At 42.9% G+C, this 26,703-nt stretch overlaps 1 protein-coding gene, 1 long non-coding RNA gene and 1 other non-coding gene across 6 annotated transcripts; 2 read left to right on the top strand and 1 right to left on the bottom strand.

Annotated features, from left to right (window-relative positions):
- Nucleotides 1-3,384: 3,384 nt before the first annotated feature.
- On the bottom strand, nt 3,385-21,806 carry LOC110143131 (uncharacterized). Its single transcript, XR_011488119.1, has 4 exons — nt 20,943-21,806; nt 10,383-10,500; nt 7,583-7,649; nt 3,385-4,215 (listed from the first exon to the last, which is right to left on the bottom strand). It is a non-coding gene; the product is annotated as an uncharacterized lncRNA (long non-coding RNA).
- Nucleotides 7,065-26,703, top strand: ZBED3 (zinc finger BED-type containing 3). Of its 4 annotated transcripts, XR_011488118.1 has the most exons (4): nt 7,155-8,012; nt 20,447-20,562; nt 21,800-23,698; nt 23,802-26,703. XR_011488118.1 is itself a non-coding variant. In XM_070468572.1 (3 exons), exon 3 carries the CDS (start codon nt 21,814-21,816, stop codon nt 22,438-22,440), a length of 627 nt encoding a protein of 208 aa, XP_070324673.1. In that variant the 5' UTR covers nt 7,065-7,137; nt 20,447-20,562; nt 21,800-21,813; the 3' UTR covers nt 22,441-26,703. The 4 variants fall into 4 exon arrangements, 3 of the variants coding, with proteins under 3 accessions (XP_070324673.1, XP_070324674.1, XP_070324672.1); XM_070468572.1 differs by lacking the exon at nt 7,155-8,012 and adding an exon at nt 7,065-7,137 and having other exon boundaries at nt 21,800-26,703; XM_070468573.1 differs by having other exon boundaries at nt 20,452-20,562; nt 21,800-26,703.
- Nucleotides 12,525-12,660, top strand: LOC139035804 (small nucleolar RNA SNORA47). The gene has a single exon (XR_011488514.1). It is a non-coding gene; the product is annotated as a small nucleolar RNA SNORA47 (small nucleolar RNA).

Below are 26,703 nucleotides of genomic sequence, written 5' to 3'. Positions count from 1 at the left end.
CAATTACTTATAGTTAACAAAACAAAGTCACTTTATTCCGGCACACATTTCTTTTATTACTCTCCATGCTTCCCATCATCCTGTGATTACCTCTCAAGCTACCTGCACCCTAGTTCTTGTTTTAGTTACTGATTTTAGGGAGCGGTAGTTGTTCAGTTATGCCCAACTCTTTGTGACCCCATGGACTGCAGCCTGCCAGGCTCCTCTCTCCTTAGGATTTCCCAGGCAAGAATAGGAGGAGGTAGCCATTCCCTTCTCCAGTGGATCTTCCCGACCTGGGGTTTGAACCTGGGTCTCCTGAATTGCAGGCAGATTCTTTACCGTCTGAGCCACCAGGGAAGCCCCTGAATTTAGGGAACCCAAGTTTAAAAAGTAGATACCAGAGTGGCCCTAGAGAGCAGAAGCTTAAAACCCATGAATCTCCAAACTTCCAGATGGGTTTCTGGAATTGAATTATTTACCCATCAGATAGTAACAAGAAGCTCACTTCCAGTGGTAGGTAGAGAGATGAGAACCCTTGGTGTGCTGTGGCATTAGGATGAGGATTCTCACCTCTGATGAATTAAGATGAGGAACAGATGAAGGGGAAAATGGTTTATTCAGCAGCTTTGCTGACCCTATAACATATGTTATATTTAACCCTGCTTATTTAACCTATATGGAGAGTATATCATGAGAAACGCTGAACTGGATGAAGCACAAGCTGGAATCAAGATTGCTGGGAGAAACATCAATAACCTCAGATATGCAGATGACACCACCCTTATAGCAGAAAGCGAAGAAGAACTAAAGAGCCTCTTGAAGAAAGCAAAAGAGGAGAGCAAAAAGTTGGCTTAAAGCTCAACATTCAGAAAACTAAGATCATGGCATCTGATCCCATCACTTCATGGAAAATAGATGGGGCAACAGTGGAAACAATAATAAGACTTTATTTTGGGGGGGCTCCAAAATCACTGCAGATGGTGACTGCAGCCATGAAATTAAAAGACGCTTACTCCTTGGAAGAAAAGTTATGACCAAACTAGACAGTTACGACATATTAAACCAACTAGTTATGACATATTAAAAAGCAGAGACATTACTTTGCCAACAAAATTCCATCTAGTCAAGGCTATGGTTTTTCCAGTAGTCATGAATGGATGTGAGAGTTGGACTATAAAGAAAGCTGAGCATCGAAGAATTGATGCTTTTGAACTGTGGTGCTGGAGAAGACTCTTGAGAGTCCCTTGGACTGCAAGGAGATCCAACCAGTCCCTCCTAAGGGAAATCAGTACTGAATATTCATTGGAAGGACTGATGCTGAAGCTGAAACTCCAAAACTTTGGCCAGAACTCCAATACTTTGCAAAGACTCACTGGAAAAGACCATGATGCTGGGAAAGATTGAAGGTGGGAGGAGAAGGGATGAGGATGAGATGACTGGATGGCATCACCGATTCAATGGACATGAGTTTGAGTAAACTCTGGGAGTTGGTGATGGACAGTGAGGCCTGCCATGCTGTAGTCCATGGGGTTGCAAAGAGTCAGACACGACTAAGCAACTGAACTGAACTGAACTGGTAGCACATGTACATCCAGAAGCAGCTAGCCTGACAGACCATTAGACTAGCCTATTAAAGTTTCGGCTAAGCTGCCATTTGGGGAATAATATGTTAAAAGGATGGGATGCGATCATCCAGGGTAAGTTGTATACATTAAATCAATGAATTAATGGGTTTATGTCCCCAATACCTAGAGTACATGGGTCCTCAACACAGCATAAACTTTCAAGCACCACAAAACCTGGACCCATATTGTATCTTTTAATGTCAGCATTAAAAGTAGCTAGATCATACACTTTCCTAATCCTCAGCTCCTCAAAATACCTTCCAAATTTTCTCCAAGTCACCTAAACTGTAGGCTTCTGCTAACCACTGCTCTCAGTTCAGTTCAGTTCAGTTCAATTGCTCAGTCGTGTCTGATTCTTTGCGACCCCATGGACTGCAGCATGCCAGGCTTCCCTGTCCATCACCAACTCCCAGAGCTTCCTCAAACTCATGTCCATCATGTCTGCGATGCCATCCAACCATCTCATCCTGTGTCGTCTCCTTCTCCTCCTGCCTTCAATCTTTCCCAGCATCCAGGTCTTTTTCAATGAGTCAGTTCTTTGCATCAGGTGGCCAAAGTATTGGAGTTTCAGCTTCAGCATCAGTCCTTACAATGAATATTCATTACTGATTTCCTTTAGGATTGACTGGTTTTGATCTCTGCTCTCACTCCTACAAAGAGAATAATTCTGGGACTCTGACAAAGCTCATTCAGCAAAAATACTTTTCCAGTCAGTCTTCCCCACCTTCACTTCCCATTCCTGCAACTCTGTCTAATTGGGGGCATAAACTTTTCTTCCTCCCTCCCTTGCTCTCTTTTCCGTTTTCTTCCCTCCTCCCTCACTTTATTTCTGCCTTCTTTCCTTCAGACACTGCCAAAGATGACTATCTTTAGGGAAAAACTAAGTAATACAGGGAACTGGGACAAAAGGAAAATAAACATAAGAAAAGATTAGCACACAGAAAAGTTTACTATTATGGAACTGGTAGGTAAGTGTCATGAGTTAAACTGTATCTCCCCCTACCCCACCCAGGGTACCTCTGAATGTGATCTTATTTGTAAGTAGGGTTTTCACACCTGTAATCAAGTTAAGATGAAATCATTAGAACAGAGCTTAACCCAAGCTCCATCCTGGTGTCCTTGTAAGAGGGAAAATTAGACACCCCCACCCACCCACCTACACACACACACACGGAGAATGCCACAAAAAAAGCAGAGATTGGAGTGATGACACTGTAAACCAAGGATCACCAACCACCACTAGAACGTAGGAAGAGGCAAGGAAGGATTCTCCCTCTACAGGTTTCACATGAGTACAGCCCTGCTGGCACCTTGATTTCAGACTTTTAACCTCCAGAACTGGGATAAAGTGCATTTCTGTTGTTTTTAAGCCACTTAGTTTGTGGTACCCTGTTACTAGGAAATGAATAGCGTAGGCGTCTCGTGTTTGACTCTGTCTTCCTAGAAGCTAAAACAAGCAAACAGGCCAACAAATGAACCACAGTGCCCACAGGATTCAAGTCTCATTTGTTCATGAGATGCAGAGCTTTCCACGACATGAGAGATTAGAAAATGGGCTTCTCTCTGGGCCCTACAGAAAAAACACTGTGGAATACAATGGACAGCTATAGTCAAGGACATTGTGATACTGGCTCCCAAAATGAATTTTATGTAGCCACGTCCTATAAAAACTACCTCACTGGAGCCATGCATGAACCCAACGGAAAGTTCATTAAAAGCACATATAGGAACCAGAAGTGAAAGAGAAGACATTACTACCAACCTTCGGTTCAGTCGCTCAGTCGTGTCCGACTCTTTGTGACCCCATGAACTGCAGCATGCCAGGCTTCCTGGTCCATTACCAACTCCCGGAGTTTACTTAAACACATGTCCATTTACTCAGTGATGCCATCCAACCATCTCATCCTCTATCATCCCCTTCTCCTCCTGCCTTCAATCTTTCCCAGCATCAGGGTCTTTTCAATGAGTCAGTTCTTTGTATCAGGTGGCCAAAGTATTGGAGTTTCAGCTTCAGCATCAGTCCTTCCAATGAATATTCAGGACTGATTTCCTTTGGGATGGACTGGTTGGATTTCCTTGCAGTCCAAAGGACTCTCAAGAGTCTTCAACACCACAGTTCAAAAGCATCAATTCTTCGGTGCTCAGCTTTCTTTATGGTCCACCTCTCACATCCATACATGACTACTGGGAAAACCATAGCTTTGACTAGATGGACCTTTGTTGGCAAAGTAATGCCTCTGCTTTTTAATATGCTATCTAGGTTGGTCATAGCTATTCTTCCAAGGAGTAAGCATCTTTTAATTTCATTGCTGCAGTCACCATCTGCAGTGATTTTGGAGCCCCCAAAAATAAAGCCTCTCTCTGTTTCCATTGTTTCTCCATCTATTTTCCAGGAAGTGATGGGATCGGATGCCATGATCTTAAGTTTTCTGAATGTTGAGCTTTAAACCAACTTTTTCGCTCTCCTCTTTCACTTTCATCAAGAGGCTCTTAGCTCTTTTTCACTTTCTGCCATAAGGGTGGTGTCAACTGCATAACTGAGGTTATTGATATTTCTCTCAGCAATCTTGATTCCAGATCGTGCTTCATCCAGCCCAACATTTCCAACCTTACAGAAATTAAAAAGAAATACTATGTACAACTGTACATCATCACATTAGATAACTTGAATGAAATAGACAAATTCCTAGAAAGACACAAACTACCACAACTTCCTCAAGAATGAACTGACAATCTAAAAGGCCTACAATCAGTGAAGAAATGGAATTAGTCATTTAAAACACAACCCTTAAAGAAAAACTCGGGCTAAATGGCTTCTTTGTTAAATTCCAAAAAGCATTTAAAGAAGAATACCAATTATTCACAAAATCTTCAAAAATACAAAAGAGGAAGGGGTATTTCTCAATTCATGTGTAAGACTGCATTACTCTGACACCAAAACCAGACAAAAACATCTAAGAAAAGAAAGCTAGAGGCCAAAAGCACATAAAGGAAGGATGCATCCAAAGAGTGTGGTTCAGGTCCACAGCTCCATAATTTCAAGTCTTTAAAGCAACACCCGTAAGTAATTTTCTCAAACTGGACTTTTAATAGGGATTAATTAGCAGATTTGAAAGTTATAATCTCTGGCAAGAATCTAGAGAGTGAATATTCTGCATTATCAATGGAAGTCCTCGTGCTTTGCCAACTTCCAGGGCAGGGGACAGAAATGAGATCCTATCTGTTTATCATTAACAGCATGATGAAAGTCAGGGAAACTGTTACCACCAAAATAAGAACTAAAGAGTGTTTTTCTTGCTGAAATTTGAACAAAGAGTATGGGGCAAGGGACATATATTTTATAATTTGATTTAAACTTTAAAACTACAAGAGATTTCAGATTATTAGAAAGTTTAAACATTGAATTAAAAACTAACCCTGAATATTCGTTGGAAGGACTGTTGCTGAAGCTCCAATACTTTGGCCACCTGATGCAAAGGGCTGACTCGCTGGAAAAGACTCTGGTGCTGGGAAAAGTCACTAAACTACTGCATCATTTTTAAACCTGGGCAGCACAAGTCTGTTGTTTGTGGATCTGGACACAGAAAAGACAGGTTTCTTTCCTCTGAACTTAAAAAAAAAATATCCAAACACATCTTGTGAGTAAAATAAACACAATTCCAGGAGATTAAATTCTGCTCTTTTTCAGGTCTTGGTTAAATGTTGCCACTTTCAAGAAGGCGTAGTTGTTCTCAGTTTAGTGTGGCCCAGGAAGGTCCCCTCTTACAATATTTTTCACTTTCTTCCTGGAGTTCATTTGTCTGTCTCACTGGAGTAAAATCTTCTTGAGGGCAGGAATGTTGTCTTAATTAAGACTATTACCCAAATAGCACTAAATAGAACTAACAAAAATACCATGTGTCTCACTATACAGTCAAATGGATTTTTTTTTCATTTATTTTTATTAGTTGGAGGCTAATTACTTTACAATATTGTAGTGGTTTTTGCCATACATTGACATGAATCAGCCATGGATTTACATGTATTCCCCATCCTGAACCCCCCTCCCACCTCCCTCTCTACCCGATTCCTCTGGGTCTTCCCAGTGCACCAGGCCCGAGCACTTGTCTCATGCATACAACCTGGGCTGGTGATCTGTTTCACCCTAGATATTATACATGTTTTGATGCTGTTCTCTTGAAACATCCCACCCTCGCCTTCTCCCACAGAGTCCAAAAGTCTGTTATATACATCTGTGTCTCTTTTTCTGTTTTGCATATAGGGTTATCCTTACCATCTTTCTAAATTCCATATCTATGTGTTAGTATACTGTAATGGTCTTTATCTTTCTGGCTTACTTCACTCTGTATAATGGGCTCCAGTTTCATCCATCTCATTAGAACTGATTCAAATGAATTCTTTTTAATGGCTGAGTAATATTCCATGGTGTTTATGTACCACAGCTTCCTTATCCATTCGTCTGCTGATGGGCATCTAGGTTGCTTCCACGTCCTGGCTATTATAAACAGTGCTGCGATGAACACTGGGGTGCACATGTCTCTTTCAGATCTGGTTTCCTCGGTGTGTATGCCCAGAAGTGGGATTGCTGGTCATATGGCAGTTCTATTTCCAGTTTTTTAAGAAATCTCCACACTGTTTTCCATAGCGGCTGTACTAGTTTGTCAAATGGATTTTTAAGGTACTCAAAGTGATAAGATCTCTTGTTAAAAGGATCATCAGGTACAATAAGCTTTGTAATTAATTAAATTTTGTGATTAATTAATTAAATGATGAATAAGAGATAACCTTTAATCTGATTCACTTATACCAGCCAATTATTATTTTAATCAGATGTCCACAGTGGTAAGTATGGGCATCTTTTAGGAGAAAAGAAAAGTAGTAACCTAATAGCTTATCTTCACATTGCAAATTAGCCCCTTGAAGACATCCAACCAGTTTCTTCTTCTGACACCATTCTTGGAATGGTAAGGAGAAATCCTATTAATGGATTGTTAATAAATAAATGGTTTATGGAAATAATGAGGTTTAAAAAAATTACTTGAACCAAAGTATGTAAAATGGATTGTGTTATTGTAACCAGTTATTCGTTGTAGTTGAGTTGCTAAGTTGGGTCTGACTTTGTGTGACCCCATGGACTGCAGCACACCAGGCTCCTCTGTCCTCCACTGTTCCCTAGAGTTGGGTCAAATTCCTGTCCATGGTGATGCTACCTAACTGTCTCATCCTCTGCCGCCCCCTTCCCCTCTTGCCCTCAATCTTTCCCAGCATCAGAGTCTTTTCCAATAAGCTGGCTCTTCACATTAGGTGGCCAAGGTATTGAAGCTTCAGCAACAGTCCTTCCAATGAATATTCAGCGTTAGTTATTTACTCAACTTCTCTTAAAAGGACGATACAATCTCTGCCCATTGTCACGTGACTGGCAAGTCTTCTTTATAAGAGGAATATACCTTCTGGCCCCACTGAGAGGCTTTGTCAAGTTACTTGCTTTGGTCGACAGAATGTGAGCAGAACTGAAGCCAGCGGAACTTAGGTATGTGGAATGTGAACTGTTTTCAGTTTTAGGAGCAGCACGCGCCAGTGGTTTATAAGAGCTGATTGTTACATTTCCAGAAACTTGGCAAGCCACTTGTTAAACCATTAGTAACCCGAAGCCCTTCATGGTTGTGAGTCTTTACATCATGGAAATAGCAAACACCCACAAATTAGGAGGACTCTTCCCTCAAGGTGGTTTCCAGCATACAATCAGCATGTCCCCCCACAAGCTGATCTTTCAACCTGGATCCTGGAAGCCAAGACAGGGGTGGAGAAGAGCCAAAGCTGCCTGCAGCAGATGTAATTTGATTGAGAAATGGATCTTTGTTTTTGTAAATCACTGAGCTGTAGGGGTTGTTTGTTACCTCAGCATAATCCACCAAAAACTGACTGATACACCACACTAACATTACTAGGTTTTCGTGAACACCAGTGAGCCCTACCTTTATCTGTCCAGACTTTAGTTCAGGGCATTTCTTCTGGCATCTTGTGGCATCACACATCTTGAACCTGAAAGGATGAAAATTACACTCAGAGATTCAAGCCCAGGAACCCAGGTCTTGGAAGATTAATATAAAGATATAAAAGTGTAATTATACCTGTAAAAAAATCACTAACCTACTACATCCTTTTTAAACCTGGGCAAACGCAAGTCTGTCGCTGGTGGACTTGGACGGTCTGGGAGTGGTTTCCCAGCCCTTCCAACAACAGGTCCTCCCCCACGCCCCCTTCCCAGCCCAGGCTCCCGAACGGAGCGCTGTGTCTTTAAGGGGGACGCGCGAGGTTTCCGCACAGGACGACGTGTCTACGAGGGGCGCGGAGGGGCTCTGCCACCCCGACCCCCGGCCCACCGCCCGCTTCTGAGGTGATGGGGTGAGTGTGGGCGGCGAGATCGCCGCGGCGCGCCCGCGGGGAGACTGGGGACTCCCGCGGCGGGGGCGAGGCGGGGGGCTCCCCCGGGCCTGCTGGCTGGAGAAGTGAGCTGGGGACCAGCCCCGGGCCGGGGGACCGCCGGCGCTCGGACACCGGGCGCGCCAGGGGCCCGCATGCCCTCCGCCGTGGTCCGGTTGTCCTTATCGTAAAAGATGCGTTTGGACCCGGGATTCTGCGTAAAGGCCTCCTGCAGTTTCTTTGTGCACCTCGTTTTGCTCCTTCTCTACCATCTCTCGTCCAGAAAAAAAGTTATTTAGGAATATCGAAAATAATGTGCTCTCCCCTCATTAAAGTTGCCTTGTTGTAGTCAGGACAAAAAGTGGGCCCTTTCTCTAATTGAGACTTTCTTCCCAATTTGGCGAGAAACTGAATGCAAGCCAGATGCTCAGACAAAGACCGCTGTCCCTACCGTGCTCAAACAAAGGGATTTTCTGATCTTTCGGAACAGACAGGAGCAGTTTGCTCTAATCACTTACGCTAACCTAATGCTCGAAGTTTACCAAAGTTATTTTTCCCTCCTTGAAAGAAAAAAATAAGTACCTGCCACCATGAGAACTTCTAATTAGCCAAGACTACAAAGATAATGGTTTTTAAGAGAAACTGTTGTAGAAATTAGCTTGATAAATTGCCATAATTAGGGTAATCATTTGGTGCACTTTTCATTAATGTAATTATTTATATACTTTTTTGGACTAAAAATAGCTTGAGGCAACTGACAATGAAAAAGTATACAATAAGGTGTGCAAAAGTCAGGAGCCAAAACCAGGTAATTAAAATCTTTTTGTGTTACAAAGATCTTGAAAGTAGGACAGCATTAATATCCCTCTAATTCATTTAAATTATGCATTTTACAAGATTAAAATGGATCAGCACCCTTCTTTTTAGGAACAAATGTATTAAATAAAGTAATGTAGGCCTGAAATGAAGGTCCACTTTAGGGAAGATTTTCATTTAAAAAAACGCATTAATAGTGTTGCTTAGCCTTTTAGCTAATGGCAGAGGTATCTCAGATTTTCGTTTATGACATTTAGACAATATCTCTGTATACCAGTTAATTAGTTGTGGGTCCGTACAGTTTTTACACTCCATGTGTAACATTTTTCTAAACTTTTTCACTTAATTCCATAACCGAGGTATCCATCCTTTATAATTTGGAAGCATTTTTAATTCATTTAAGGCTTCAGCCTGCTGACTACAGCCTAATTTTACTAATTGTCTGGATATGTTTATAAATAGATTAATACATGGTAGTAAATTAATATTTCAACAGAGATGGACAGGTAACAGATGAATTGTGGTTTCCTTGATATGTCAGTTGTCACAGGTAATTATTTGTATTAATTATTATATTCTGCTTTGATTAAAGTTACTGGTGGATAAAAATGTTTTTAGTGTTTCCACACAAGTTTGTGTGGCTTTCACATTAGAGTGAATTTCTCACCTAAGATCCAGCCAGGCTTAACCTACACAAACTTGTTTATAACTCTGCTGGATTAATCCGCCTAAAGTGATTAACCCTGGATGGACAAGCAGAGCTTTAATTCATCTGTTATTTCCTTTTGAGAACATTGCCTGGTTCTTTGGCCTTTGGCTTGCCTGATATTTTGTATGTGTAAAGCGTAAGTATAAAATAATAAAATTAACGTGGGTGGCTTACGGGATGATTCTCAATGTTATAGTCATTCATGGTGTATTTACACCATTATTTACACAAACTATTCATCCAGGTTCTGATCTCTTCCCTTATTCTCTATATTGGTATTCTGGGAGATCATACTGAGAAATCTGGGTTTTAATCTCATAAGTTATTAAAAGAATACAACTTCTTCAGAGACCATCAAACGCAGAGGTAATTAACACAAATGTCTTATCTTCCACCAGCTTAGACATCACCCCTTCCAATTAATAGATAATAGAATGAAAACTTGTCAAAGGAGAATTCAGAAGCATCATACCACCAACACTACTTTTTCCTTTTTCATAAAATAACTAAAGTCTACTCTTTTTTCCAGTTTTTTTTTTCTGCCTGAAATTGGATTCAAAAATTTCCACTGTTAACTTCATGCTACCAGAGCTTTTATTTAGCTTGAAGAAATTTTATTTAAAATATGAGCTTGGAAGCCAGATTATACAACTAAAGAACTGCAGCTTTATTTTTTAGATTCAGCTCTCTGGTGATGTGTTTTAGTAACTGTTGTACCCTGGGCAAGGTAGGGAAAGGATATTTAATCAGGGGTGTCGGCATGAACGTTTGTGTTAGGGTCCCAAACCAACCCCTCCCCAGTCCTCATGAGTGAACACTGCTCTGACCTTTATCATGGGCGTTAGCATGCTGAAGCATCTCTCCTCAGCAGATGGCAGGCTTCTGGAGGGCAGGGACTATGTGGTCCTCCTCTTGGCATCCTGGGTAGCAAGCACATGCCTGGCCCTGAGCAGGTACACAAGAAGAGTTTGAATGAAAGAGTGGATGGAGTGAATGGACCTAAGTCAAATAATCACTGTCACTGGCATATTTCTGATAGTTTAAAAATTGTTTAGGAAAAATGAAGAGAATGTTTAAATTTTCATTTTCTTCTTTTTACCTAACCATATCAGTTAATAGATGTTTGGTTTTGGGGGGTAATCAGTAAGGAAAAAAATGCATATCACAGGACTCCTGTGAACTAGGCCTTCCTATATTATCTTCTACCTTGCTATATTATCTTCTACTTTTGTATATTATCTTCTACTTTCCTATTTTGCAGGAAGATCAACTGAGGAACTGAAAATAAATTTGGTTGATGATGGGGAAATGGATCTATGATTATTTTTAATTCACCTTTTGTATTTAAAAAAAAAATCCTCAGAATTCTTCTTACTTAAACTACCTCCTCTATTGTATATAAAATGTTAAAGAAAAAAGCAGCACTGCCTTTTAGCCATTAAGATCTTCAGGTGAGCATGTGTGCGCAGTAAATACTGGGAGCTTCCTTTTGTTTATACTTCGAAATGATATGAGCACTGGTGAGTCCAGTAGTGACATCACTTGCATTATCTGATTTCAGCCACCTGTTTATTAGTGGCAACTAATCTCACCATTTCCCCTGACAGATGGGGAGATGGAGGACTCATGTGAGCTGGAGCTAAGAAGCATAAGATCAGGCTTATTTTATTTAATGCAGTGTCCCCTGAGTGCCTGCCCTCTGCTGGGGAGACGAGTGAGGTGGGTGCCCTCCCATGGCACACCCCCCCCCATTCTCTGGATAAAAGAATCTCCTTTTGCCCAGGCAGGGGACAGTGAACTACCCGCTTGAAGCTAGCTCACACACTGGGACCCCTCCAGGCCAGATGGCAGCACACTATACCCCATGGGACTGTCTCCTCCAGCCTGCAGAGTTAAGCTACCTAGGCCTGCCTGCCTCACACACTTGGGGATTGTTTTATACAATTATTATTTATACATAAATATAAATATAGACTCTGCCATATACATAACTCTGCCTAAATGGACACACGACCACCTGCACGCTTCCTGAGTGCCCTTGTCTTTACTTCTTCCCCTTCTCCTTTCATATCAGGTTCTACCCTCCTCAACCCATCGTGTGTCTCCTTATTTTTCTTCATATATATATGAGAAATCTTTAATCTGTATGCCCTATACAGATCTACTTATTATTTAATACAAGATCATATTATACACATTTTTTCTGCATCTTGCTTTTCTTCCTGAACCATTATTCCAGAAATCTCTCTGGCAGAGCTCCAATCCAGTCTTTTTAATGGTGGCATAATATTCCCCAGGGTGACTATACATTATTTACCCAGCCGTTCTCCTGCCGATAGGCATTCCTTTGATTCCAGTCTTTAGCCATTCTAAACAACTCTGACAAACATCCTAATACATGCTACTTTACATATCGGTCCTTTTTAGTTATACAGAACAGATTCCCAGGAGTTGGATCCCTGATTATATGTGTTTTTAATTAACAGAAATTGCAGACTGCTTTTCCTAAAGCCTTCCCATCTCCACTAGGAGCACATGAGTATGCTCTTTTCTCAGCCTCTCTTCCAGCTTTGGCTGACACACCTCTTCATTTGTGTTAGTGTGAGGGATCTAACAACAGACTTAATATAAGTGACGTTGTGCATCTTTTCACAAATTTCCTGGCCATCTGATTTTGCTCTAGAGTCACTCACATCTCTGGCCCATTTTTCAGCTGGCTTGTCTGTTTCTTCCCAGCCTGTAAGAGCTCTTTGTGTATTAGGGTTGTGGCTGAAGATTCTAAGACTTCTCTTCCGAGCCCAGCTGATAGGACCTTCTCTCCCTCTGCCCTGTAGGGATGGTTGAAATGAGCTCAGGGCAGAGCTAGGAAGGCTCTCCTAGGAATGGTTGGTGGCCACAGGTACTGCTGGTCAGTTTTTAGAGACTGAGTGTTAAAAGAAGCCCCTTTGGAGAGAGAACGTAGCTGTTGTCGGAGGATGAGAAGGTGAGGCAGTTCGAACCATGCTGCCTTCCACCGGTTAAGACCTCCGAGAGCGAAGGCCTGCAGAGGCACAGGGGGCCCCTCTGCCGCCCTCAGAGGGGCAGCGCTGTGCTGGCCGACACTTGTGGTTTTGCTTGTCCCTGGCTCAGATAAGCACTCCACTAAATCTAAAGGGTTAAGTCATCAAAGTCAGTGCTTCTGATCCCTGTTTCCGCTTTACATCTTAGAGCAGATGGCACTCCTGCATGTGGCACTCCTCTGGGCACCCCAGATTTTGAAGAAACCCAGAGACATCTTGTAGGGACATAAAGCGTGACAGTAATCGGCCACTTCTGGCCCTTGCAGGGGCACATCAGTAATAATAACTCTCAGACCTGGCACAGGTATGAGAATCTGAAGCTTACATACCATTTTCAACCCCTATCTCACGAAAGCATGCAATCTCAAGGATGCAAAGCAATAGTCTTGATCCTATACAAAAACTTTAAACCTCTTGATCTATAACGTAAATATAGGGACTCATGGTGAAAGTCACGCAGTCGTGTCCGACTCTTTGTGACCCCATGGACTGTATAGTCCATGGAATTCTCCAGGCCAGAATACTGGATGGGTAGCCTTTCCCTTCTCCAGGGGATCTTCCCAACCCAGGGATCAAACCCAGGTCTCCTGCATTGCAGGCAGATTCTTAACCAGCTGAGCCACAAGGGACTCATAGTACTACTATTTTCTATTATCCCACTTTTGTGCATTTCTAGTAGTAAAAAAGGTGGTGTACTCTGGAAAGATAAGATTCTAATTTAGAAGAAATGGAATTCTAAAAAAAGAAATGTAGAAAAAAGTTTAGGTAAAGTTAGATTAACAAAAAAAACAAAAAATCTCTAAAACTAAAATCTGGTTCTGTTTACTAAACATGTTTCCTGACATTAAAAAAGTTACTCTTGAAGGGGGTCTGTAACTCCCCTTCTCATCCCACTGCTCCAGCTTTGGGGGTTTAGTGGTTTAGTAAATCTCTTGAGGGAAATTTAGCCTTTAATTTCTTAAGACTTTTTATACTAATTGTCCTATTCAAATCAATGCCTATTATATAAGAAGATATCTAAATAGATATTTCTCTTGTTAAAAGAGGCCTGGTACTTATCTTTTTTGATGATTCTGGTAAATTTGTTTTTGGTTTTTGTTAAGAGATAATGTTAAATAGCCTGCCTAATCTCAGAGGAATTATTTGGTGGGAAAAAAACAAATGGGACTTAGAAAACTATATTACATCTGTAACAAGCAACTGAATTGAAAGCTTCGCTAAATACTACTATTAAAGCAACCCGTGGCGCCGCGGAGTTGACTGCTGGGCGGCGCGGCCCGGGTGTGGTCGGGTCGCCACGGTGCTGGTCTCTGCAGGGCGCATGCTCTGCGTGCCGGCTCTGTGTGCCGGGCTGCCGAGCGCCCAGCCCACCTCCGCACCCCGGCCCATGCGGGCCCCAGCTCCCTCCAGGGCTTTCACTTGTTAGTTTCTGCTGTGAGGAAGTTCAAGGATGCTTGAGCTGGGACGGCTGAGGCAGGAAGCCAAGCAGCTGTGGAATCAGATCCGGAGCTCAAGCCCTGAGCCTTTGGAGTGGGAGCGCTGACTCTAAGACCCTAGACCATCAGAGAACTAACCTGCTGCTGCTGCTGCTAAGGCGCGTCAGTCGTGTCCGCCTCTGTGCGGCCCCACAGACGGCAGCCCGCCAGGCCTCTCTGTCCCTGGGATTCTCCAGGCAAAACCACTGGAGTGGGTTGCCATTTCCTTCTCCAAATAGTGAGAACTCACACAAAGGTAGCCACTTGAATATAACACCCAGCATCACCCAATCACTAGTAGCACCCTGTGCAGGACACCTCATCTAAACAATAAGCAACAGTACAAACCAGATCACCAGCAGACAGGATTACCCCCCTCACTCAGCCTTGCCCATCAGAGGAAAAACAACAAACAAAAACTCAGCACAAATCTCACCCTATACGAAGCTTACACAAACCACTGGACCAACCTTAGGAGGGCAGAAACGAAAAGGAAGAAAGAATTCAACTTGAAGCCTGGGAAAAGGAGACCTCAAACGTAATAAGTTAAAAAAAATAATAATGAAAAGGCAGAGAAACACTACACAAATGAAGAAACAAACTAGAAACACGGAAGTCCAAATAAATGAAGAGGAAATAGGCAAACTACCTGAAAAAGAATTCAGAATAATGATAGTAAAGATAATCAAAAACCTTGAAAACAAAATGGAGAAAATGCAAGAATTAATTAACAAAGACCTAGAAGAATTAAAGAATAAACATGCAGAGACAACACAATTAATGAAATTAAAAATACTCTAGAAGGAATCAATAGCAGAATATCTGAAGCAGAAGAACAAATTAGTGAAGTGGAAGATAAAATGGTGGAAATAACTTCTGAAGAGCAGAATAAAGTAAAAAGAATGAAATCCAATCAATCAAATCCAAGAGGCACAGAGTCCCATATAGGATAAACCCAAGGAGAAACATGCCAAGACACATACTAATCAAACTAATAAAGACTAAACACAAAGAAAGAATATTAAAAGCATCAAGGGAGAAGTAACAAGTGACATATAAGGGAAACCCCATATGCTTAACAGTTGATCTTTCAGCAGAAACTCTGCAGGCCAGAAGGGAATGGAAGGATATATGTAAAGTACTGAAAGGGGAAAATATACAACTAAGATTACTGTACCTGGCAAGGATCTCATTCAAAATTGATGGAGAAATAAAAAGCTTTCCAGACAAGCAAAAGTTAAGAGAATTCAGTACCACCAAACCAGCTTTACAGCAAATGTTAAATGGACTTATATAGTCAAGAAATATAAGAGAAGAAAAAAGATCTACAAAATCAAGCCCAAACAATTAAGAAAATGGCAACAGGAACATATATATCAATAATTACTTTAAATGGATTAAATGCTCCAACCAAAAGACACAGACTGGCTGAATGGATACGAAAAAAAAAAAAACAAGACCTATATATATGCTGTGTTCAAGAAACCCACTTCAGACCTCAAGACACATATACACTGAAAGTGAGAGGATGGAAAAATACATTCCATGCAAATATGAAGAAAAAGAAAGCTAGAGTAGCAATCCTCATATCAGAAAAAATAGACCTTAAAATAAAGAAGTTACAAGAGATAAGGAAGGACACTACATAATGATCAGGGATCAACCCAAGAGGAAGACATAACAATTGTAAATATCTATGCACCCAACATAGGAGCACCTCAATACATAAGACAAACATAAACAGGAGAGTTTTTATGTTATAACAAACAGAAAAGGAGAAATTGACAGTAACACAATAATAGTAGGAGACTTTAACACCCCACTCATAGCAATGGACAGATCATCAAAACAGAAAATTAATAAGGAAACACAAGTCTTGAGTGACACATTAATGAGATGGAAGACATCTCATTGATGTCTTCAGGACATCCCATCTAAATGCAGAATACACCTTCTCAAGTGCACATGGAACATTCTCCAGGATAGACCACATCTTGGGTCACAAATCAAGCCTCAGTAAACTTAAGAAAATTGAAATCATGTCAGGCATCTTCTCCAACCACAGTGCTATGAGACTAGATATCAGTTACAAGAAAATAAGTATAAGAAACACAAACACATTTGTGTTTAAACAAATTAAACAACACATTTCTAAATAACCAACAGGTTACTGAAGAAATCAAAAGGGAAATCAAAAATTTTCTAGAAACAAATGACAGTGAAAACACAACAACCCAAAACCTATGGGATGTAGCAAAAGCAGTCCTAAGAGGAAAGTTTATGGCAATACAATCCTGCCTCAAGAAACAAGAAAAACACCAAATAGACAACCTAACTTTACACCTAAAGCAACTGGAGAAAGAAAACAAAAAAGCCCAAAAATTAGTAGAAGGAAAGAAATCATAAATATCCAAGCAGAAATAAATGAAAAAGAAATGAAAGAAACAATAGTAAAGATTAATAAAACTAACAGCTGGTTCTTTGAGAAGATAAACAAAATTGACAAACCTTTAGCCAGACTCATCAAGGAAAAAAGAGAGAAGAAACAAATCAACAAAATTAGAAATGAAAAAGGAGAGGTTACAACAGACAGTGCAGAAATACAAAGGATTATAAGAGACTATTATGAACAACTATATGGCAATAAAATGGATAACCTGGAAGAAATGGACTGATTCTTAGAAAAGTTCAATCTTCCAAGACTGAACCAGGAAGAAATAGAAATTATGAACAACCTAATTACAAGCACTGAAATTGAAGCTGTGATCAAAAATCTCCCAAAAAACAAAAGCCCAGGACCAGATGGCTTCACAGGAGAAGTTTTAGAAGCCATCCTTCTAAAACTGTTTCAAAAAATTGCAGAGGAAGGAACACTTCCAAACTCATTCCATGAGGCCACCCTGATGCCAAAACCAGACAAAGACAACACAAAAAAAGAAAACTACAGGCCAATATCACTGATGAACACAGATGCAAAAATTCTTAACAAAATTTTAGCAAACAGAATTCAGCAACACATCAAAAAGCTCATACACTGTGATCAAGTTGGGTTTATTCCAGGATGCAAGGATTCTTTAATATATGCAAATAAATCAATAGGATATACCATATTAACAAATTGAAAAATAAAAACCATATGACAATCTCAATAGATGCAGAAAAAGCCTTTAACAAAATTCAGCACCTATTTATGATTAAAATTCTTCAAAAAAATGGGCATAGAAGGAACCTACCTCAACATAGTAAAGGCCCTATATGATAAGCCTATAGCAAACATTATTCCCAAAGGTGAAAAATTGAAAGCATTTCCCCTAAGATCAGGAAAAAGACAAGGGTGTCCACTTTCACCACTATTATTCAACATAGTTCTGGAAGTCCTAGCTATAGCAAGCAGAGAAGAAAAAGAAAGAAAAGGAATCCAGATCGGAAAAGAAGAAATAAATCTCTCACTGTTTGCAGATGACATGATACAACCCTAAATATAGTATCAGAAAATTACTAGAACTAATCAGTGAGTTTAGCAAAGTTGCAGGATACAAAATCAATACCAGAAATCACTTGCATTTCTGTATACTTACAATAAAAAATCAGAAAGAGAAATTAAGGAATCAATACCATTCACCATTGCAACAAAAAGAAATATCTAGGAATAAACTTACCTAAAGAGACAAAAGAACTATACACAGAAAATTATAAGACACTAATGAAAGAAATCAAAGATGACATAAACAGATGGAGAGATATTCTGCGTTCCTGGGTAGGAAGAATCAATATTGTGAAAATGACTATACTATCAAATGCAATCTACAAATTCAGTGTGATCCCTATCAAATTACCAGTGGCATTTTTCACAGAACTAGAACAAAAAATTTCACAATTAATATGGAAACACAAAAGACCCTGAATAGCCAAAGCAGTCTTGAGAAAGAAGAATGGAGCTGAAGGAATCAACCTTCCTGACTTCAGGTTATACTACAAAGCTACAGTCTTCAAGACAGTATGGTACTGGCACAAAAACAGAAACATAGACCAATGGAACAAGATAGAATGCCCATAGATAAACCCACACACTATGCATATCTTATTTTTGACAAAGGAGGCAAGAATATACAATGGGGCAAAGACAACCTCTTCAATAAATGGTGCTGGGAAAACTGGACAGCTACATGTAAAAGAATGAAATTAGAACACTTCCTAATATCATACACAAAGATAAACTCAAAATGGATTAAAGGCCTAAATGTAAGGCCAAAAACTATAAAACTCTAAGAGGAAAACATAGGCAGAACACTTGATACCATAAATCAAAGCAAGATCCTCTATGACCTATCTCCTAGAGTAATGGAAATAAAAACAAAAGTAAACAAGTGGGACCTGATTAAACTTAAAAGCTTTTGCACAGCAAAGGAAACTATAAGCAAGGTGGAAAGAGAACCCTCAGAATGGGAGAAAATAATAGCAAGAGAAACAACCGACAAAGGATTAATTTCCAAAATATACAAGCAACTCATATAACGCAATGCCAGGAAAACAAACAACCCAATCAAAAAGTGGGGAAAAGACCTAAACAGACATTTCTCCAAAGAAGACATACAGATGGCTAACAAACACATGAGAAATGCAGATCAAAACCACAATGAGATATCACCTCACACCCATCAGAATGGCCATCATCAAAAAATCTACAAACAATAAATGCTAGAGAGGGTGTGGAGAAAAGGGAATGCTCTTGCACTGTTGATGGGACTGTAAATTGATGCAGCCACTATGAAAGACAGTATGGAGATTCCTTAAAAAACCAGGAATAAAACCACCATATGACCCAGCAATCCCACTCCTAGGCATATACCCTGAGGAAACCAAAATTGAAAAAGACACATGTATCCCATTGTTCATTGCAGCACTATTTACAACAGCTAGAACATGGAAGCAACCTAGGTGTCCATCTACATGTGAATGGATAAAGATGTGGTGGTACATATACACAAAGGAATATTACTCAGCCACAAAAAGGAACACCTTTGAGTCAATTCTGATGAGGTTGATGAACCTGGAACCTATTATACAGAGTGAAGTGAGTCAGAAAGAGAAAGATAAATATTGTATTCTAACACATATATATGGAATCTAGAAAAATGGTACTGAAGAATTTATTTACAGGACAGCAGTGGAGAAACCGACCTAGAGAATAGACTTATGGACATGGGGAGAGGGTGAGATGTGTGGAAAGAGTAACATGGAAACTTACATCACCATGTGTAAAATAGATAACCAATGGGAATTTGCCGTATGGCTCAAGAAATTCAAACAGGGGTTCTGCATCAACCTAGAGGGCTGGGATGGTGAGGCAGATGGGAGGGAGGGGGTATATGTATACCTGTGGCTGATTCATGTAGAGGTTTGACCAGTGAGCCAGAGAAGTTGCTCAGTCTTGCCCAACTCTTTGCGACCTCACGGACTGTAGCCTACCAGGCTCATCCATCCATGGAATTTTCCAGGCAAGAGCACTGGAGTGGGTTGCCATTTCCTTCTCCAGGGGATCTTCCCAACCCAGAGATTGAACCCAGGTCTCCCGCATTACAACCAGACAGATGCCTTACCATCTGAACCACCAGCGAAGCCCAGAAAACAACAAAATTCTGTAAAGCAAGTATCCTTCAGTAAAAAAAAAAAAAATTTAAATCAACTTTTTTCTGTTCTCGTCTTTGTCTTCAGTCATCCCTAGTTGCCTTTAATAAAAGATTCTGGAACTTCACCATCTCCACTGCTGCTGGTTCAAAACCTGACCGAAGGAGCACCGGCCATCTCACTGGCCAGTATTCTCCCAACTTGGCCTGGATTTTCCCCATGAAATAGGTTCTCAGGAGAGCTCCAAGTTGTTCTCATTATCATTTTTTAAACTTCCAAAGCAGATTTGTTGAGAATCATACATTTGACCCTTTGTGAAGTTTTTTTTAAAGAAATGTCACCTTTTCTATCTCCCTCCTTATTTGATAGGTCATCACACTGGGAAATGCTTTCTTAATAGAAAAGACCTTGCAATGGGAGGCACTGTGTTGTGTTTGGACCCCTTTAACTACAACTATTTTTTGGACCAAGCAAACAACTATTATTTATTTCTTCCTTAATTAAAGGAACTGACCAAGCTTTTTATCTTGCAAATATAGAGGGAGGGCCATTTAGTTGGGATAAGCAGCACGGAGAACTAATTTTGTTTTATGACTGGAGCAACTATGAGAGGGTTGGGAAATGACCAGCAGAAGGTCATGGCACTGGCTAGTATTTCTAGTGTCTACATTTAGGGCTGTTTAATTGAATGTCTTTTACTGGCTGCCTGTCTTCTGAATTTACTCCTAGCACAGCTGATGGTTCCTGAGATCTCAGAAGTCACACTACGGTGTTTCCACCTGAGAACTTGGGTTGGCTGGAAACCCTGAGGCAATGACCGAGACTGCCCACTGCCTCATTTGAAGGTAAAGTTTAGAAAACTGCCTTGTATATTGCTGTTTTCTAAATGAGATGTACATTTTAATGACTCTTAGGACAATATTCTCATAAGCACGTGGTTTTTAAAATAACAAAAGATATTTTTATCTTGAAAACAGTTTTCTCTGAAAGCTTTTTAAAAAGCTGCTCAGTCCTAGCACTTAACGTCTAAGAAACAAAATTTTCATTCCTAAAACTCTTTTTCCCCAACACTTCCTTCCTTCCTTCCATAACACTGAGAATTCAAAAGGGAGCCTTGCTTTTATTCGGAAAAGAAGGTCAGTTTCTTTTAAAGAGCATAAAAGAGACTAGTTAAAACATATATATATATAAAGCACTTTTTAAACTTATGGGAAGCTTGACTTACCAATTTTAGTCTCAGTACTTGTTAGGTAAGGATCCAGTGAATTTCGAAGACTCCTGGTTATGGAAAGAAGGCCTAGGCATCTTCAACATTTTTTTTTCTGAGTAATTAACATGCTGAAACAAACAAATGAACATGCATACTGAGAAAGATGTATTTCTCAAGGGCACTTGCTCCTTGGAGAAAAGCTATGACCAACCTAGACAGCATATTAAAAAACAGAGACATTACTTTGCCAACAAAGGCCTGTCTAGTCAAAGCTGTGGTTTTTCCAGTAGTCATGTATGGATGTGAGAGGTGGACTATGAAGAAAGCAGAGCGCTGAAGAATTGATGCTTTTGAACTGTGGTGTTGGAGAAGACTCTTGAGAGTCCCTTGGACTGCAAGGAGATCCATCCAGCCCATCCTAAAGGAGATCAGTCCTGGGTGTTCATTGGAAGGACTGAGAAACTCCAATACTTTGGCCATCTGATGCGAAGAACTGACTCTCTGGAAAAGACCCTGGTGCTGGGAAAGATTGAAGGCAGGAGGAGAAGGGGATGATAGGGGATGAGATGGTTGGATGGCATCACCGACTGGATGGACATGAGTTTGAGTAAGCTCCGGGAGTTGGTGATGGACAGGGAAGTCTGGCGTGCTGCAGTCCATGGGGTCACAAAGATTTGGACACGACTGAGCGACTGAACTGAACTGAGAAAGAAACGCAAGTGACTATCCAAACTACAGGATTTTATCAGTAGTGAGAACGAGGCATGGTTTCTTCACAGGTTAAATCTAGTCCTAGAAGCGGTGTGTTGAAGCGGTTGTCCGGTTGTACATGTAATTTTGCGGTCGTCTTAATCCTGTCTCCTTCGGTGCAGGCGCTGCCTAAAGAATGAGGAGCGAAGAGCCGGCCGTGAGCATGGAAGAGACCGGCGGGCCGGACGCGGCTGCGGGCCGCCTGGGGGCGCCGTACTCCGAGGCCTGGGGGTACTTCCACCTGGCTCCCGCGCGCCCCGGCCACGCGGCGGGCCCCTGGGCCACCTGCCGGCTCTGCGGGGAGCAAGTGGGCCGCGGTCCGGGCTGGCACGCGAGCACCCCGGCGCTGTGGAAGCACCTGAGGAGCGCGCACCGGCGGGAGCTGGCGGAGAGCGCCGCCCGCCGCTCGCCACCCGCCGCCCCTGGCCCCGTCGCGGCCGCCGAAGGCGACTGGGCGCGCCTGCTCGAGCAGATGGGCGCGCTGGCCGTGCGGGGCAGCCTTCGCGAGCGGGAGCTGGCGCGGCGCGAGGCGGCCGTGGAGCAGGGCGAGCGCGCCCTGGAGCGCAGGCGGCGGGCGCTGCAGGAGGAGGAGCGCGCGGCGGCCCAGGCGCGCCGGGAGCTGCAGGCCGAGAGGGAGGCGCTGCAGGCGCGGCAGCGGGAAGTGAGCCGGCGCGAGGGCGCCTTGGCCCCGGCCCCCCCGCTCAAAGACGAGCCCGAGGGGGACCCCAGGGACGGCTGCGTCATCACCAAGGTCCTCCTGTAGGTTTTGGCCGCGCCCACCCCCCAACTCCACCAGCGGTATTCCTCGTGTGGCCCGCGGAGCGGCGTCTTCAGCCTCACCTGGGAGCGGGATCCCTTGACCCCTCTGCCGAATTGAAATCGCCAAATGCAGGGTCTTCAGAAGCAGAACGAGAACATGCTCGTGGTCCTTTCCGGCTGCCTCCTCTGCTGGTGGCATGTCGTGGGATCCGCTCAAGCGGCGGTTTTCCTCTGACCGCCTTTGGAAAAGAGTCCACCGGCCCCATGAACCTAGAGCACTTGGAGCCATGGCCGTTCTGTGGCTGGTAACTTTGAAAGGACCGAAACTTCCTTACACACCAAGGACTGTCGCACCATGTGCCCGCAACCCAGGGTAGAGTGTGCATTGAAACGAGGATCAGGCATTTTTACCCCCAAAAGTTTTCCCTACTTCCTAAGGAGTAAGTCTTTGATGAGTAGCCCCTGCCCAGCACCAAGTTCTGAACGGGAGGCCGTTTAGTTTCCAGAACTGCTCATCACCCTATCATTCCTAGTGCCTTAGGGAGGCAGTCCTGGAGAAGCCCTCTGTTTGCTCCCCTCCCCAGCTGGCCCCCCAGCACCAAGCGCTTTGTCTCAGCTCCACCGTCTTCCTTCCCCTGTTGGAGGCCTGATGGCAGCTGTGGCACGTTTCCCCACTTTACTGCCTCACACCTGCCACCTTACTAGCAAGACCTGACCTCAGCGCTCCTTGACAGGAAGGCCCCCCCCACCCTGTCTCCTCAGTCCTCACACCTGGGCCGAGGGGAAAGGCACCCCCCATCCGAGGCCACCTCCTTCACCTTTACTGGGCCTTTTGTTGTTGCCGTGCTAAGTCATGTCCAATTCTTTTCCGATCCCATGGATTGTAGTCCCCCAGCCTCCTTCCCGGGCAGTCATCCGGAGTGGGTTGCCATTTTCTACTCCAGGGATCATCCCCATTCAGGGATCAAACCCACGGCTCCTGCGCTGCAGGCGGATTCTTTACCACTGAGCCGCTTGGGAAGCCCCGTGGATGTCTTATAGAATGGCCAATATTCTGGATTTGCCTGATTGTTTCCTTAGGCCAAATTATGCAGTCCTCCTTGGCTCATCTGCCCGGAGAGCTGCAACAGCCACCTCCGTGCCAGCAAGTCCTGACCGCCGCCAGCCTTGTGTGCTCCCCAGGCCTGTCCTTCGTGTTCCGGCCCCTGCAGCCTATCTCCATCTCTGCTGGTACCTCCGCCGCCAGGGAGCAAGGGGTGAATGTATGCAACTCCACATCCCCACCCCTGACCCAATGACTGGGAGCTACTGGGCTCTTAAAATGTGTCAGGTTCACTTACATGTTTTATCTCACTTTATTTCCAGAGCAGCTCCCTGGGGAGGGGGGCATATTGATAACCAACACTCCGCGCATTTTCCAGCTACTGAAACAGAGCGGGGTTAAGTGGCTTGGACCGGATGAGAGCTGGTAAGCAGTCGTGTCAGCAGTCCAGTCCAGTCTCTGCCTCCAGACGCCACGTTCCCGGCTGCTGTACCGTTGCCCTGGTTACTCACTCATCCCAGCTGACACCTGTTTGCGTCCTGATTCCAGCTCCAGGCCGCGCCGCCAGTGACGCTGACACGTGCTGAGCACTCACCGTGCCGGAGGCGCGCAAACACGGTGTACAAGAGTAACTGCCTACCGTGCAGCGACCCCGTGGCATCACTGCTCCTACACACACAGGCTCAGAGGAACTAAGGGATGTCAAGGAAGAGTGGGATTTGAGCACCAGTCTCGCTGAACCCTAGGCCCCTGATCCATTAGTCTATTTCTAGTGGCTCAGCTGGTAATGAAGACCACCCGGGTTCGATCCCTGGGTCAGGAAGATCGCCTGGAGAAAGGAATGGCAACCCACTCCAGTATTCTTGCCTGGAGAATTCCATGGGCAGAGGACCCTGGTGGGCTACAGTCCATGGGGTCGCAGAGAGTCAAATACGACTGAGCGACCTTCACTTTGACACCTGTCTTCCTTCTGATGTCACCTGCCCAGCTCAGGGCCCGGTTATCACTCAGCTGGGACTCACCTTTCCATCCTCGTCTTCTCACACTACCACCTACCTGACACTCAGCTTGACCAGCAGAATTGTTCTGACACTGATTATATCGCATTTCCTGCTCAAGACTGGAGATCACCCATCCTCTACAAGCGCTAACTTCGTGGCCTGACAGTCAAGTCCCCCCAGCCCTGTGCCAGCCTTATCTGTCCCCTCCTCCACACATGCTGTATGCTTCAGCCAAACTGGACTCCTTGTTCTTCTGATGTGTCCTGGTCTTGGCACCTCTGTGCCTGTTTGCACTTCCTCTTAAAAAAAAAACCCCTTCAATCTGAGTATGAAAAATACCACACATTTTCTAAGAATAAGCTCAAATTTGACTCCCTACATGAAGCTTTCCTGAATTCCTCATCATTCAGAAATGGTTCCTTACTTCTCTGGACTCTCAGCCTTTCGTATCTCAGAGCCCTTAGAAGGCCCTCTGGCGTGTGCCCTTGGGAGCCAGGCTGGTGTTCATTCATCCGGGCCCCCCAGTGTCTTACCTGTGGCAGCTGCTCAACAAATATTGGAGGTGATAAACCCATTCAGTGTGTTTAAGATTTTTTTATGAGTTTTCCCACTTAATACAATTATTCCTTTATTTTAATTCTGAGTGGAATTCCTAACAGAAAAAAGAAGTAGCCTTAAAGAAAATAGCAGTAAATTTTTAAAAGTTGTTTAGTCAGTGAACTTTTAAAGTGTCAGTTTGGGGCTGTTTGGTTTGAATCTAATCACAAGGCATGTCAATTATCAGGAACACTTTTCTTAAAATTATTTTTTTTTCATTACACAATTAATATAAATGCAATGCCCCAATCTAGGAAGAAAAACTGAAAGAAAAAAAACTCCCAAAGTCCTGTCATCTTAGTCTGCTATTAACATTTTTATTCTTCTTCTGCCTCCTGCAATTTTTGTATTACTCTAAAAATAGTATGTTATTTCTGTTAACTGAAATTTCACTTCATGTGTGTTTATAATTGGGCTATACAATCTGAATTTGGACTTTTAGGAAGGAAAAAAAAGTACAAAGTCACTCTTCAGTTTCACCAATTGTTCGAACCATTAAAATAAGCAGAGTGACTTTTAGAATCTTAACCACTCTTTCAAGAAAGGTGGCTAATGGGTGCGCCAGTCATCTGTTCAGGGGATGGGGAAAGCAATTAGCCTGACTGATGACTTACTACTGGTTGTGGGAGTTAAACATTTTTTACACTTCTGCATTGCTATAGCCTTTTCATATCAAGCATATATTACTTTTATAATTAAAAATAAAAATTACTTCTTGCAAATGGAAAATCCTTACTATTAGCATTCAGCATATTTAAGAGAAACAAAACTTCCCACACAAGAAGTGAGATAACCTGCAATTCCAGAAAAGCCTAGAAGGAAATGCAGTCCAACTCCATCATCCACTCTCAGTGGCTACGATGGTTCACCCGACTCCATCCTCATCAGATATTCTGCCTCTTTGGCCCTGAGGGCTTCTGCTGGCTCACCTGGCAAAGCACAAGGGCTACCAGGACCAGCTGGCTGAGCTGGCATCCTGTCAGGTAAGTGCCGGGAGCTGCAAGTGCAGAGGTGGGTTCCGGGGATAGCATCGGTCTCTCTGGCCCAGTCTGCTCACATTAGAGTTGTCACTGCTAATGGGTGATGGGGATGTGCCCTTCTTATACTGGCAGAATGTCCCTGACTGATACAATAAGCCTCGCTAATAGCACCAGACAGTTGCTGCCTTTGAGGGCAAGGTACATGGCAAGGTGGATGGCTGGAACTGGGATGCAGAATGCCCTGAATCCAATTCCTGAACTCCTGCCATGATGCCAAGTGATGGGTCACTGCTTTAAGTTAAGATTCGGCAGAGGAGAGGGTGTGGGCAAATCAGGGTAATGACAACCAAGGCTGAGAGAGCTAGGGCTCTTTATGCACCTCAGGTATCATCCTTCGAGGCTGGAGAAGGGAACGGCCTGCTTAGTTTGGGCTGAATTTCTATTTTAGAAAGCTGTCTTAATGGCTCAGAAGGGATTCATAAAAACTAAGTTTTTGTTTTGCTACCATGGACTTATTGGGGAATTCTGTTTCTAAAGGTTTGATCTTCTTCAGTCTGCTCCTTTGTTTGGAAAATGGATGAAGTGGGCATTAAGGTCCCCTTTGGCTCTAATACACTATGATAACATAAAGTACAGTGAAACATCAA

The sequence above is a fragment of the Odocoileus virginianus genome, chromosome 6, assembly GCF_023699985.2.
Source record: "Odocoileus virginianus isolate 20LAN1187 ecotype Illinois chromosome 6, Ovbor_1.2, whole genome shotgun sequence".
NCBI classification, from domain to species: domain Eukaryota; kingdom Metazoa; phylum Chordata; class Mammalia; order Artiodactyla; family Cervidae; genus Odocoileus; species Odocoileus virginianus.
The sequence above is the reverse complement of the archived record's forward strand: the minus strand, read 5'-3'. Positions and strand labels throughout refer to the sequence as shown.